This window comes from Chelon labrosus (genome assembly GCF_963514085.1).
Source record: "Chelon labrosus genome assembly, chromosome: 16".
Classification (NCBI taxonomy): Eukaryota; Metazoa; Chordata; class Actinopteri; order Mugiliformes; family Mugilidae; genus Chelon; species Chelon labrosus.
The window spans coordinates 26,702,685-26,716,866 of NC_140349.1; the positions used below are offsets into that span (position 1 = coordinate 26,702,685).

General features: G+C 38.7%; 1 protein-coding gene across 1 annotated transcript in view; it reads right to left on the bottom strand.

Annotated features, from left to right (window-relative positions):
* Positions 1–13,704, bottom strand: part of epb41a (erythrocyte membrane protein band 4.1a) — a 30,584-nt gene extending 16,880 nt beyond the window's left edge. The window contains exons 1-16 of the mRNA XM_084563200.1: positions 13,079–13,704; positions 11,224–11,508; positions 9,705–9,809; positions 9,555–9,597; positions 9,388–9,463; positions 8,277–8,495; positions 7,723–7,810; positions 6,741–6,893; positions 6,522–6,619; positions 6,250–6,425; positions 4,128–4,372; positions 3,796–3,870; positions 3,276–3,320; positions 2,258–2,320; positions 2,066–2,113; positions 739–906 (exon numbers count right to left, since the gene is read on the bottom strand). Coding sequence (XP_084419326.1) covers positions 739–906; positions 2,066–2,113; positions 2,258–2,320; positions 3,276–3,320; positions 3,796–3,870; positions 4,128–4,372; positions 6,250–6,425; positions 6,522–6,619; positions 6,741–6,893; positions 7,723–7,810; positions 8,277–8,495; positions 9,388–9,463; positions 9,555–9,597; positions 9,705–9,809; positions 11,224–11,508; positions 13,079–13,390 — 2,199 coding nt within the window. The 5' untranslated portion in view covers positions 13,391–13,704. The remainder of the gene's footprint in view (positions 1–738; positions 907–2,065; positions 2,114–2,257; positions 2,321–3,275; positions 3,321–3,795; positions 3,871–4,127; positions 4,373–6,249; positions 6,426–6,521; positions 6,620–6,740; positions 6,894–7,722; positions 7,811–8,276; positions 8,496–9,387; positions 9,464–9,554; positions 9,598–9,704; positions 9,810–11,223; positions 11,509–13,078) is intronic.
* Between the last annotated feature and the right edge of the window lie 478 nt (positions 13,705–14,182).

A 14,182-nucleotide genomic window follows, 5' to 3' on the forward strand; every position in this document is an offset into this window, starting at 1 on the left:
AAGTCCTAATGTATTCTTTAATGCCCATAAAGGAACTGTGAACAATGCTGACCTTCTGCAATGTTTGCTGGAGAGCACAAGATTAGACGACCTTCACCCCAGGCTCATTAACAATTACTCTGTATGTAGGCATGGCAACAGACATATTGCCAACACAGACATGCCATTTTCAAATCGGCAAGTATATAATTCAGTGGAATGAAATGGAGAAAGCCAACAGCACTACCAAGTGTCAGATCAGTGTACAGCTCTGAAGACATAATGGACCACATTCATGGCCATAGCTAACAATGGTATAATATACAGTATTTACAATTAATAATGTCTATTTGTCACTGAGGTTTAGGGTTCAAACCCACTAACTGATATATATCCAAAAAACAGACTACTTGGCCAATAAAGGTCATCTTTGTGGTGATTGCTTTGTGATAATTCAATCTTTGGCCATGTGCACCAATAAACACGTTTAAAAATAAAACGTACATATTTTTTTCAGGTGTCAGGTATAAGATGGTAGGCACCCTATTTAATCAAGCCTTTTACCTTTATTAACTCTCTGAGAGTCCATCACAGAGATACCAGAAGCTGCTAGCTCACTGTAGCTACATCACTTGAAAAAACAAACCTTTCAACAACATGGAAACTTCATTTTTACCAATCCATAATCTGTCACCATGTTTTAGAATTAAAAGAAAAAAGTATCTACACAGATTTTTTTGCTGAGGCTGCTGGACTCACCACTGTTTGCACCTGGCCATTGATGCTCGTGCGGAAAGGTGAGCTGGTGGAAAGACGCTTGTCCCACTCACTGGGTCGAGGCTCTGGTACCGACTCCATGAAACTCCTTTTCAGCTCACTGATGCTAGTGTGGTGACGCATGATCTCAGTTTGGGTCTTGTCCACGTCCTTGAACGAGAATATAAAAGTCAAACTAGATAGATGGAAGAAAAACAATAACAGCAGTAGGGGGAACACGATGATGCAAGAAACTGTGAAAATGTGAAATAAAAGAGGAGGAGAAAGGATGTGAACATTTACCCAGGTCAACAGAGATATTTGTAATATTGTAAAATGAGGTTGTTATAATATGTTGTTATGAAAAAAATCTTTAATATGGACTATTGCTCTTATTTTAAAATACTACTTAAATAGTACTTGCACTGGGCACAGTTATCATAAATGGCAGCAACATGTAATGAAAAGAAACACTGGAGGTGTTCTGTGAAAAAAACAAACACATATGGTGGGCAGCTCTAACATAACAAAAGCACGGCAAGTGAATGGTGTGTATATCCATCTTCAGCTGAGTAAAAGCAAAAGTTATGGCACAAATAAAATGGTCTGCATACTGTACTCTATTGTAATGCTTAGGCTAAGTTTTATGGGTTTGCCACAAGTCATCCCTTGTATTACATGTAGAGGAGGAATTTCACCACGCTAGTGTTTTCTAGGTTTAGTAATCAACTGTCACCTCTTTCTTGTCAAAAGCACAGAATGTAATACAGCACAGTGACCATAGTAATCTGGGCAACAAACGTTCACAGTCTCACACAGAAAATAAAATCCTTCATGACAAAAATGAGAACCACAACAACTAGAGTACAGAAAATGATAGAGATCACTGTGACATATATGACTGGAGAAGAAGAATAGGTGTTTTCTTTTCATCATTACTGTCAATAAAGCCTTTCTGCGGTAGAAATTTTGACTTGTCACTGCACCAAATTGTGGCTTACTAGGACACCTAAGTAAGTAGAACTTTTGTTCATGATTTTTTACACCCGTGCCTTTCCTGCTTAAACAGCTCAAACTGTCTTAGAACAGTGTAAACGGTTTTATTTTAAATAAAAACTAAAACACTTATGAGATGTAGACATAAATCTTACCACAGTTACGGTATTTTGAAGCACTCCAACCACTTTACAAATGCTGATCAATTCACTACCAAATTGCAAACTGTAGCCACTGCCAAATTTTGCATTTGGGGAGGGTTCCCAGTCATATATTTCATAAAACAAGATACTGAAATGGCACAAAAATTTCAAAGTAAGATGAATCTACTTGCATGAGAATCAGAGAGGTAAATAGTGCATGCCAACCCTTTCGGGATAAGCTACAAAAAAAGAAAAAGACGTTTGAAGAAAGAAAGAGAAATGGAAGAGTCAAAGCAAAACAAATATCCACAAAATGTTCATGCAGGTGGGAAACTGTGGAAGCAATGAATTTGAACAGATATATTAAGACTGAAAATACAAACCTCCAACATTAAATTGCTATGTCTTATATAAATAGTTTCACCCTCAAGTTTCTTAGCTCTCTTCTGTGGAAAATAAGGAAGATAGAAGAGCAGGTTGAAAATAAGGAAGAATCGATTCAAACTTCTCCATATTGTATTGAAATGGTTTCCATTTATCAGCATCAACAATGGGAATAAAATGAAATCACAAAAAATGAGAGGTTATCAGGGTCCTAGGAACACAGAGCATGGGTTGCAGTTTCCAATGTGTGCAGTGCAGCAGCACACACAGACATACACACAAACCAATCGTATGCAGTGTATGAGAAGGCACAAAGATACACATTAAATGCTTTGAGTGGAAGTTACATGCGGTGCAAGCAAATACTGCAGCAGTGCAGTGTAAATGAAGTGGCGCTCCACTTCAGGAATAGTTTAGTTTAGTTTCTCTGTTCTCGTGTTATGGACTGGTGAAAATTCCTTAATAACACATAAGTATTAACACATCATACATAGTTCAGAAAAATATAACCTACTCATTCACAATTTAGGTGTACACAAATCACAGGCAGTTCCGGGCCCTCAGCTCCGGAACTCCCTGCCGATCTTACAGAAGTCAGTGACATCTTTAAATGACTTTTCAAACCCTACGTAACACTATGTACCCTAGGCCCACTCAGTTTTATTACCGCCATGCCTTCTTTTTCGTCTTCTTCATATTATTATTATTATTAGTAGTAGTAGTAGTAGTAGTTGGAATAGAATGTATATTTGAGCTTCTGGATAAAGACATATAGTATGTTTTAAACAATAAAAACACTTGAAAAGCTATCCAATAGCTGTAGGGGATGACAGTGTCCAAATAATAACAACCCAACAGGCAGAAATCATATAACAATCAAGAGATTCAAGCATGGTGTATGTCTGGAATGGACAATAGCATTGTTAGGCAGCAAGAAGCAAATAAAAAGATTCTTGATGGGGGAATTAATGCAGGGATGGCAGATCAGCAAAATCACTGGCTCAGATGCATGCTAACCTTTCTCACTCGCACCATCGACGTTTTTTTGTCCTGAAGCGAGTGCTGCTCCCCCATAACAGAAAGACATGTTAAGATCTCATTTCTAATTAAGCAAAAAGATTAAATTAAAATACAATAAAAGCTATTCCCACTCAAGTTGAGATTTTACCATTCTTTTGATCTTATGTCCCCTTAATATCCTTGGCATTTACTAGGTGGTTGTTGGCATTGAAAATCAAAAGTAACAAAGACAGACATATATGTAGGCAGATGTAGTGTAGACTGATTTAGGAAATGTTAGATTCTGTTAAGATCTGTTGAATCAATTTATGTAGTAATTATAAAAAATGATCTGTTAGTCAACAGATCATTCTGTCTGACCATAAATAACTAACACTTACTGTATGTTGCATTCAGCTGTATATCATTAAACAACACGTGCATATTGTGATAGTTAAATTTAATATTCTACATACAGAAAGGAGATATAATCGGTTGCAATCAATGTTCACTCTGACCATGCAACAAGCAAACAAACCTGGCTCTTTCTCTCTTTTTCCCCATTGGTAATAGCCACAGAGGGTGAGTGCCTCCGCTCTCTCCTGGCCACTGTCTGGTAACACAGTCAGAGCTCACACATTTATTTCATGGGGCAATAACCTATATATATAGATATATATATATATCTATATATATCTTTATGTTTCTTAATTAATTCAATAAACTTGATGTCTAATTTGACCCACAGGACAAAGTCCTCACTGATCTCTGATTATATTCATTGTCAGGTCTTTTTTTGTTCAGTATTGTGAGAAAAAGCCTGACGGAACTTAACACACATGTGGTGACAAAAAGGAATGTGTGCATTACCTTGATTTCTGGAGTAGACCCTGGTTTTGGGCTGTGGCTCCTGATGTACTCTGAGTGACATTCTCCCTTTAATTCTGTTTTCCTGTGTGCATAGCAGTGGCCTTTGGGTGTGGACCAGTCATGGTGGTCAGAGCGAAACAGGGAGGCTAGTAACGGAGATGAGGTAACCTCTCCAGGAGACACCGGTGACATAACGGGGGCACTGACTGGACGAGTGGATTTGGTGTCGGGAGTAGAAGCCATTGCTGTAGTGGACAGAGGAAAAAAAAAAAAAAAAAAACATTTTTGACATATCACATTGCTTTCAAGATCCTGGTGTCCAAGACATGAGACAGTCCCTAACTACAAAGAATTTTAAACTAAATATAAAATGTAATGTTTTTCTTGTATCCATGCCTATCTGTCCAATTACTTTTGCAACTGAACAATGAGGTACTATTAGTTGAAAGGACTAAGAGATCAGTTAAGCTCAGTGGATAACTACACCAGTATGCTACTGACATTTGGATGTCATTTATACCACCCTAAAAAAAAAAAAAGGTCAGACATTCAAAATGGTGTGAACTAGAGAACAAAAAATAAAATGGCTCTAAAACTTGTAACTATGTAGTCAAGTCTCTGAAGTCAGAATTTTCAAGCTTTCAAAACATATATACTGTGTAAAGAAGAGTTTGTGTTGTTTTTATTCTGTGTGTATTGCGGGGATACACATTTGCCTTAATTACACAGTTGCCTTTCATCTTGTGCTCAGTGCTCCGACTAGTGTGGAACTAAAGCAACAGAGACATAAGTCGATAAATAAAGAAAGCACACATAGCATAGTTTGACAATGGGAGTCACCATTGACAAGTAAGTAAGTGGACAAAATTACAAATTCCATTCAGTTTTATAGTTGAAGCCACAGGACTCCACACCCATCTGCTGTTCATTTCCATATCCAACCACAGCTGTCCCTGACCCACGTCTCCCTATACCTGTATACCTGGCAACACATGCTAGTCTTTGGCAAGATGGCATGTTGCAGTCTTGTTCTGGTAGTGCTGCCTGTATTTGGCCTATCTGCTGTGCTGTTCTTTAGACCTGCTGACAAATGTGACCTTATTTGTAACTTGCTGCTGCCCCTTTGCCTCATATTCCAAAACCACTTTGGTCACCTTTTACCTTGAAAGGGTAAATATTCCTATCAGCCTCAGCTTCACTCAGCATTGTTTACTGAATAGTAAATTACCACATGTTAGATCGATAGATGGATAAATACATCGATCAAGCATAACCTGCCTAATATTGCGTAAGTTTAGGGTTAGCGAACATCTAGTTCAAGATAGGGCTAGGGCGGTGCTGTACAGATTTGTGTTATGGCTGTAGACTATTATTCATTTATTCAGTCATTCATTCATCTTCTGTAACCGCTTGTCCTGTGAAGGGTCACGGGGGGGCTGGAACCTATCCCAGCTGCTGCGAGAGGCAGGGTACACCCTGGACAGGTCACCAGTCTATCACAGGGCTAACACAGAGAGACAGACAACCATTCACACTCACATGCACACCTACGGCCAATTCAGAATCACCAATTAACCTGACTAGCGTGTCTTTGGACGGTGGGAGGAAGCCGGAGTACCCAGAGAGAACTCACGCAGACTCAGGGAGAACATGCAAACTCCACACAGAAAGGCCCAGACGGTCCATGGATTCGAATAGACTATTATTCCTATTATTTTAATCCTGGACACTTACATGACAGGCATTTCCAATAGTACATAACAGCAGAACAATGATTACAAATAAAATCTTCCCTTTGAGCATTTGACCATCCCTTTGTGATATGAACAATTGTAAGCCGTGGAAATGAATCACTAGACAAAGATAAAGGCCAACTCATTCTACCCCAAATTGTCTTCCTTGAGAAGATACAATGTGGTTGACTGTAATGCTATTCACAGAATTTGTGGTAGGTCAACTCAGTGCACAACACACACCCAGTGAAGTTAGGTGAAAAAATAAATAAATAAAATAGATTAAAAAAACACTATATCAGTGGCATTTCTGAACATGTACTTATATCAAAATGGACAAAGAAAAAATATGACTCAAACTAAATGGCTAAAATGGTCAAAACAGGTACCTCCATCCAGACTGCGTGAGTTCCTCTTGCTGGAGGAGCGCTGGAATAGGGGAGCAGGTCTGTCGATCAAAGAGCTTGCCTGTTTGGTCTGAGCCTGAGTCCGACCACTGTACCGAAACTTAGAACCCAGTGCTAGGAATTTCCTTGGAGTGGTGACCATCTCAGTTGAGGTCAGCCTGGACACGAAGAATACTGTTATTACTTTCCTGATCTCTTCAGAAAGCAAGCACATGAAGCAAACAATACTCAAAAAAGAAAATATGAAACCTCACCTGAAGAAGGTGTGATGTTCTACACACACTTTCCACAATTTCTTGGCTGCCTTGTAATTGGGCAATTTGAAGCCAATTGCACTCTCATACTGTTCAACCTGTTGAAATAAACACAACAAGCAAACAGCTCAACTAAAAAACTATGTTTTTATTATTGGTCAGTGTGAACTCAGTGGTGGACAAAGGTTTAATTGTTTGATCACTTCATAAGTGGTCTACCTCGGATGGTCTTATTTTGATGAAGAAGCTGCTGCGCTTGTATGACACCTTGAGAACTTTGGGCCAAGGAAACCGGTTGATTCTCAGTTTGTCTTTGTAAACCATCAGGCCACTGGAGCAAACACCCAGCATAATGTCGACACCATCCAGATCCTGACAGAGATATCCAAAATAAGAGAAAGATTTCCATTAATGATCATCAGGATCTCCAGATTTCACCAAAGCTAATACTGAAATATAGATTATAAATGGGTGTTAACTGAAAGAAAATGTATCAACAACTTATGAACAAGACAATAAAGAGACCTCTAAAATAGCTATGAATTACTGCTCGGCTATATTTTAGTTGGTGTTCAAGCTGCCAACCAAACTTCTGGTGTTTGGAGTAACATCACTTAAAAAGATGATTGCATGAGTTTCAGAAATATTATTCTCATAATCTTAACAATTTGTTCCTGAGCTCCTAATGAAACCAGACACTTATCTACGTATTATTATTTACTTAAATTATTATGTCTATATCATGTCATGTCATTGAGCTATGTTGTACAAATGCTAAGAAAGGTTGCATTCTTGAATGTAATTTTAAGGTCTCGCATGCTTGTACTGCTCACAATCGTCCACAGGGGAGTGGTATAGTCAAAGATTCCCACTTCTATATTTATTTTAATCCCTCCCCTGATGCAAAGAGATTGACCTGATTTCTGATGTAAAACCTGACAAATCACATGTCTTCTAGCTGTTTAATAATAACAAAATACAGACTTTATGAATCCATTCATGTATTATTCATTCTATTTGTTTTAATGCGAGTATAGCATATTAAGATCCACTTTAAGTGAATAGATTTTAATGAATCTATGAAGGACATTATCATATGAAGTCTGTACATAAAAAAATACAAATCACAACTTAATAATCATCACTCAATGAAGCATTTAACAGTTAAGTAGAAGTAATAAGCTGTAGCTCCTGTGCTCACCTTGGCCTGGTGGAGGTCCACTCCATACATGGAGAGTTTCTTGGCATTCTCCAGGAACATCAGATCTGCCTGGGCTGGACTCATTGACCTGCCACGACACCCCAATAGGAATCTAACACAATCTTTTGGCACTGTGACAAAGTATAGATGAAAGCAGGGAGAGGTGTTCCCTCAGCTATTACTATATGTATGTCCTCCCTTAAAATGTAGCAAATGTACGGCACTGGTTATGTTGAGCAGACTGTGTAATATGGTACAAGTATTGACAGTTACTTTAGTTAAGTCATACCATTTTAGGTGTTTTAATTGTTTTTGTTAACATTAGAGACAGTATATGCAAGTAGCATGACTTCCATCATTAGTACAGCATGTGTTTACAATCATTAGAATCAATTTGGGGTCGTACTCGCCTAGCTCTGACCTCTGACTATATATATATATATATATATATATATTTTTTTTTTTTTCAAATATATATATTTTCAAAATAATATAGTTAACAATACTTTTATCTAGCAAATTAACTGAAAAACTAGTTGAGACAGTGTTCTGACCTATATGTACGGTGCAGCTCCATCATTTTGTCCTCCAGCTCCTTAGTTTGACCTCGTGCCATTTTCATTTCCTTAGCATATTCATTGCCGTGCAATTCGGGATCGTACTCGCCTAGCTCTGACTGCAGGGCATAGGAGCCCAGCACAGCCAGTGTGACAAAGGAACAAGGAAGGCAGCCCTGAAGGATGTCCTTCCGCAGCTGAAGACATAAGTAGTACCTAAAATGCACAAATGTATTTACTGTGAGATATGGTTCACAACTCCAGAAAAAAAAAGAGTTTTTGTCAAACTACAAATCAAAGTTTAAAACTGAACTCTCACCTGCATATGTCTCTGCTAAGTTTGCTTCATACATGAGGGGCTTTATTTTATCTGATACGTAACTTGCAAGTTCGTAAAACAGTAAAAGGTTTTGATGCAGCTCCTCTGTTTTTATTATCTGCTGATCATGGTTTTTGTAAGTTGTATATAATTTACTGTCAGACACAACCCACATTACTGACACTAAATGTTCTTAGGCCTTCTTCAGGCTGGGTATTAACATGTGTCCTGTGTGATCCTATCACAAGTGTCCGTGCATAGCTTACTCATAGTCAATATTTTAATTTGCTAATTCTCATTTAGATTTTTTTTTATTGTTTGGTTTGGTATTTCTTATGAACACAAATGACCTGGGCATTTTTTCCTTTTCAGGTTATCATTTATACAGTTGTGTGCTTTTATTCTGACTGAATAAGACAAAACTGATGCAAGAGCATGCCAGTTGAGTAACCAGTCCTTCCTGTGACCCAGGACGCATTGCGTGTTCATAGATCACATCCAAATATGATTTGCATAATCAGATCTCAAATGCTCATCAATGTGTCTTTAAGATGGCCATTTGCACTCAGATTACTCAGGACGGATCTCCTGTCTGTTTAAACAGGGCCTTAGATCTACCACAAAGTAGTTCTCGATGTGGAAAAGACATAATTTAAGTAAAAAGCCTGTGTATTGGTGAACAGCATAATAATTTATTTAATTCTTTAAAACTTCCTATCCACAGCGAGGATTTTATACAATAAAAGTGTTTGTGGGTAATATACAAAATGACTAAAACACTTGAAGTACCTTGTTATGTCTTCTGAGAGCTGGGCTGGGTCTGGTGGATAGAATTTCACATTGAAAGTGAAATTGTAGTTGGCACCTTGAAGAAGAAAAGGATGGTGTGATGCAATAAATAAACATGTAGAACTTACCAAACTTACCAAAAAGAAAAAGACTAAAGCTGAGCTTACCTTGTACCTGCCTACGAATCTCCTTGGTCAGGTCCATCCAAGTCTAAAAATTTTTATACATGAGATAGGTCATGTTATGGGTACAGGTAAAATCAGTTCAGTCTACATATGATAAGCTGCCTTTTTCTTGACTATTAGAATCTAACTCACCTTCATGGTGGGCGTCTCCCAGATGGCTAGGCCATAGTAGTCTTTCTCTAGGAGGTTGAGGTGGTCGCACACCCTAATGAACAGCTCCTGGCCTTTAGAATGTTTCTAACACACACACAAACACACACACAGTGGATATGCCATTGAGTAATTAAACATTCAACATTCACTCTGTGAAACACCTTGATCTTAAATACACTAAATCTGCGTAGAAACGTAAAAGCGTTTAACCGCAGGTTCAAACTGAATAGTCGAAAGCAAAGGTTTGCTGCCAGTGATTGTCTTTACTCCCATTACGATGAGATTAAGGCTATAGTCTCCTGGTTGACATGTTAGCTGACATGCTCTTGTCTGACCAAATTCTGACTGGTCAGTTCACTCAAATCTAATGGAGACCACTATGTGTAATTTATTTAATGTTTACTGAATAACACAACACTGTGAAGAAACCACAGAGCACTGTGAGGATCATGCTCTTCATGTCTGTGAAGGTTCTCGCTCATTCAAGTCATGGAATAGTCAAAAACACTAAAGAAAGGTAACTGGACTTGTACAGTAGACAGCCTATTGGTACTCAAAGCGCTTTACAGTCACAGACACAACTACCCATTCGCTCACACATTCAGCAACTGGGGGTTCAGTGACACTTTCCGGGAAAAGAACCACTAACCCTCTGGTTCGTGGACAACCCTCTCCTACTGACCCACGGCTGACAGACACCGTCATTAACAGTGTTTACTTGATACTTATCTATCGTTGGAGAAGACAGTGGGACCCTGTCCTCTTTCTCCAATTAATGGCACTCCAAACTCAAGATCTGAATGGGGATGATATACACTGCCTGGCCAAAAATGTTGCTGAACGGCCTTTAGCTTTGATTACAGCATGCATTCGCTGTGGCATTGTTTCAATAAGCTTCTGCAATGTCACAAGATTTATTTCCATCCAGTGTTGCATTCATTTCTCACAAAGATCTTACATTGATGATGGGAGAGTCTGACCACTGTGCGAAGCCTTCTCCAGCACATCCCAAAGATTCTCAATGGGGTTATGGTCTGGACTCTGTGGTGGCCAATCCATGTGTGAAAATGATGTCTCATGCTCCCTGAACCACTCTTTCACTGATTAGTGGTTTTCTTAAGGCTACACAGCTGTTCAGTCCCAATCCATTGAGTTCCCTTCACATTGTACATGTGGAAATGCTCTTACTTTCACTATTAAACATAGTCCTGAGTCCGCTACCACGGGATGTGTCTTTCGACATGGTTGTTTAAGAAATGAGAAGCTACTCATTGCATCAGTTGGGATTGAATAACTTGTTGCCAGCTGAAAGATAATCAACCATGCAGTAATTATCCAATAGGAGGCTACCTATTTGCCTAGTGAAATCCAGGTGGCGATTATTTTTTTTTGGCCAGCAGTGTTTATGTATGCTATAATAAAATTAAATAATGTAACCGCATATTTTTCATTTTATGTGTGCATGATGAATGAAAACGTAAAATAAAATGGTTCTTACATCCAACTCACACTCGAATAGAGTGTCATCCAGCAGGGTAACTTTGATCTGCATGGTCTTAGAACGGCGTGAAGCTCTGGAGGCTTTGGCCTCCTCCTCTGTGGTCTTCTCCTCTTTTTCTTCCTTAGGGCCTCCTTCAAGACCAGGCTCCCTATCCTCGTCCTCCTCCTTCTTCTTCTCTTTTTCCCCTTCCTTTTCAATGGCAACATCCTCTCCCTTTTCCTTCTTGCGCTCTTCTTTTCCACCCTTCTCCTCCTCAGCTTCTTTCTTTTCTATCTGCAGAGCCTGACAAAAACACTCTGATGACTGTGCAGTCTCATCTATCACCGTGAAACATTTATAGACTATCAGCATTTTTACCTCTACAGACATCAAGGTGTTACAGTAAAGTTAAATTGTTGAGGAATGGGTGAATACATATATACAGTTGTTTCAGAAAATGTTCAGACCCCTTCAGCTATTATGTTGGAGATTTATATTTAGTTACGTAAAATGTTCCCCTTAAACTCGCATAAACCCTAATGACAAAACAAAATCATGTATTCAGAGAATTTTACAAATTAATTCAAACTCAAATATACACAAATATGGGCCTTTCTCAGTTATGACCAATCTGTTTAACTTGCCACAGGTGAACTCCAAACAAGTTGTAGACACATCCCAATAATAATTAAAGGAAACAGGCTGCATCTGACCACTGAAAAATCTAAGCTAAAAAACAATATCATTAAGTGACTTAATGTGTCCCTTAATGGTTATTTTACGAATGGTTGTCATGTTCACTTAATATTGGACATATGTTTAGCAAAGAAATTGCATCAGAACAGTGTTGTGCAAGGTAGTGCATATGGTTTGATGTTATAACAGATGTGATGAATTTGTTGATGTCTGAATTTTAACCATCAGTGTAGTAATGTTATATAATGTAATAAAAAACATTGCTCACTGATCAACGGTCGGATAAATGCTTCAACAATACATTACACCCTCTCTTTGCACTGAAATACTGTTTTCTTTTAGATGTTGTATATGTGACATGGAGTATAACGCTTTATTTCAGAGGAATCTGATATGTATTCACACATACAACAACTGGTCGACTTGTTTAACTGCTAGTTTATTGAAATATATGGGATTTTCACGTACAACCATTTCTTGGGTTTATAGAGAATAGTCTGAAAAAGATAAATCATCCAGTGAAAAGGAGTTCTATAGGCAAAAATTTCTCGATGATATCATTGGCTCACCAAAGTTGGAATATGGAAGATTTGAAAAATCTTGCCATGTGTCTGCAACATTCGGATGGTAGGGTCAGAATTTGGGGTAAACAACATAAAAGCATGGATCCATTCTGCCTTATATGAGGGGTTCATGCCAGTGGTGTAATGATATGGGGAATATCTGTTTAAATGCCACAGTCTTCCCAAGTATAACACAAATCATCTTGAACATGACAGTCAGTTTGCTGTACTTAAATGGAATTTATGCTCACCAGATCTGAATCCAAAAGAGCACCTATGGGATGTGGTGTTACAGGAGATTCCCATTATAGATGTGCAGCTAAGAAATCTGCAGCAGCTGTGTGAGGCTATCATGTCAATATGGACCAAACTCTCTATGGAATGTTTCCAGCACTTGATTGAATCTATACCACAAAGGATTATAACCAGTTCAAGACAAAAACGGGCCCAACCCCGTACACACAAAGTGTATCTAATGAGGTGGCCAGTGTGTGTGTGTATGTATGTATTCATCTTAGAATGATGTCAAATTGCAATTTGAGGATTCTTGGTAACATTAGCATTTTTGACTACACAGAAGAAGGGAACACAGACAAAATGGCTAATGGACTGACCTGGGCCTCAGCACTGCTTACTGAGTGCTGGTCCAGGGCGACCTCTCCCTCTGTTTTCAGCTCAGGTTCAGGGTCAGCAATGGGGGCTTTAGCTTCTTCTTCTTCTTTTTCCCTCTTCTCTCCCCCCTCACTCTCACACTGCGACCGCCTTTTCATGAAAGAGGAGAAGAGCCGTGAGAGGCCGCGGCCAGCTGAAGCGCGGTTTTGAAGCTGAAGCTGCTCATCCTCTGGAGAGGGCAGCCTGGCATCCTGGCCGGCTTCCTCCTGCTGCGCCGCCTTCTTCTGGTGACTTTCCGCCTCGTCTGTTGTCATGGCAACAGCTGTTAGAGATAGAGAAAAAAAATGATACAGAACACTGTAAACAGGCTATCCATGCTAATATGCTAACATTAAGTGAAAATGAGGCATTCAGCTACTATATAAAGGTGTAATTCAATCTTAAATTTTGCTTTTAGGTTTTACTTCAGTGATTAAATCACTTGTATTATTTTTTAGACTTCCTCCATGCTCCCTCCAGAGCATGCTTAAGGATGCTTGATGCATAGATAACACAGGAAAACACAGGAAAATAGGAAAATATTAGTTAACAGCAAGGTAGAAAGCAAATATTACAAAGTATTATACAGTTATACAGTCAGTGTAAAATCACATTACTAGGATCATTAAAATGTCAAACAGAGCTGCAAGAACATTTATTTCACACTAGGTTTCTCAACTACTGTCTCAATTTTATTTGGTGCTAATGGCAACACTTAACTCAAGGGACTTTTGGGATTCTCACCCTTCTGATAAAACACACATTTTGTTGTCTGCCATCATAATAATATCCATCCCCTCATACTGGACTTTGCTTGTGATAAACAAGAGCTGTCTGGTCATTCATATTGTAATGCCTTTACAGAGACATTTCATTACACCAGTTAAAGTAGGTGACGACTCCACAAACTGCGTCAGCTGGCAGCTTAAAACATGTACAACTGTCAGAAATGGTGTTGCTGTGGCAACAAAAACAATGTCAGAGAGGAAGGGATGACTAACAAAAAACGTTTATAACCTTGGCTGCTGCGGTGTGACTTGCTGTAGTGTTGTTGGGATTTCTAGGTG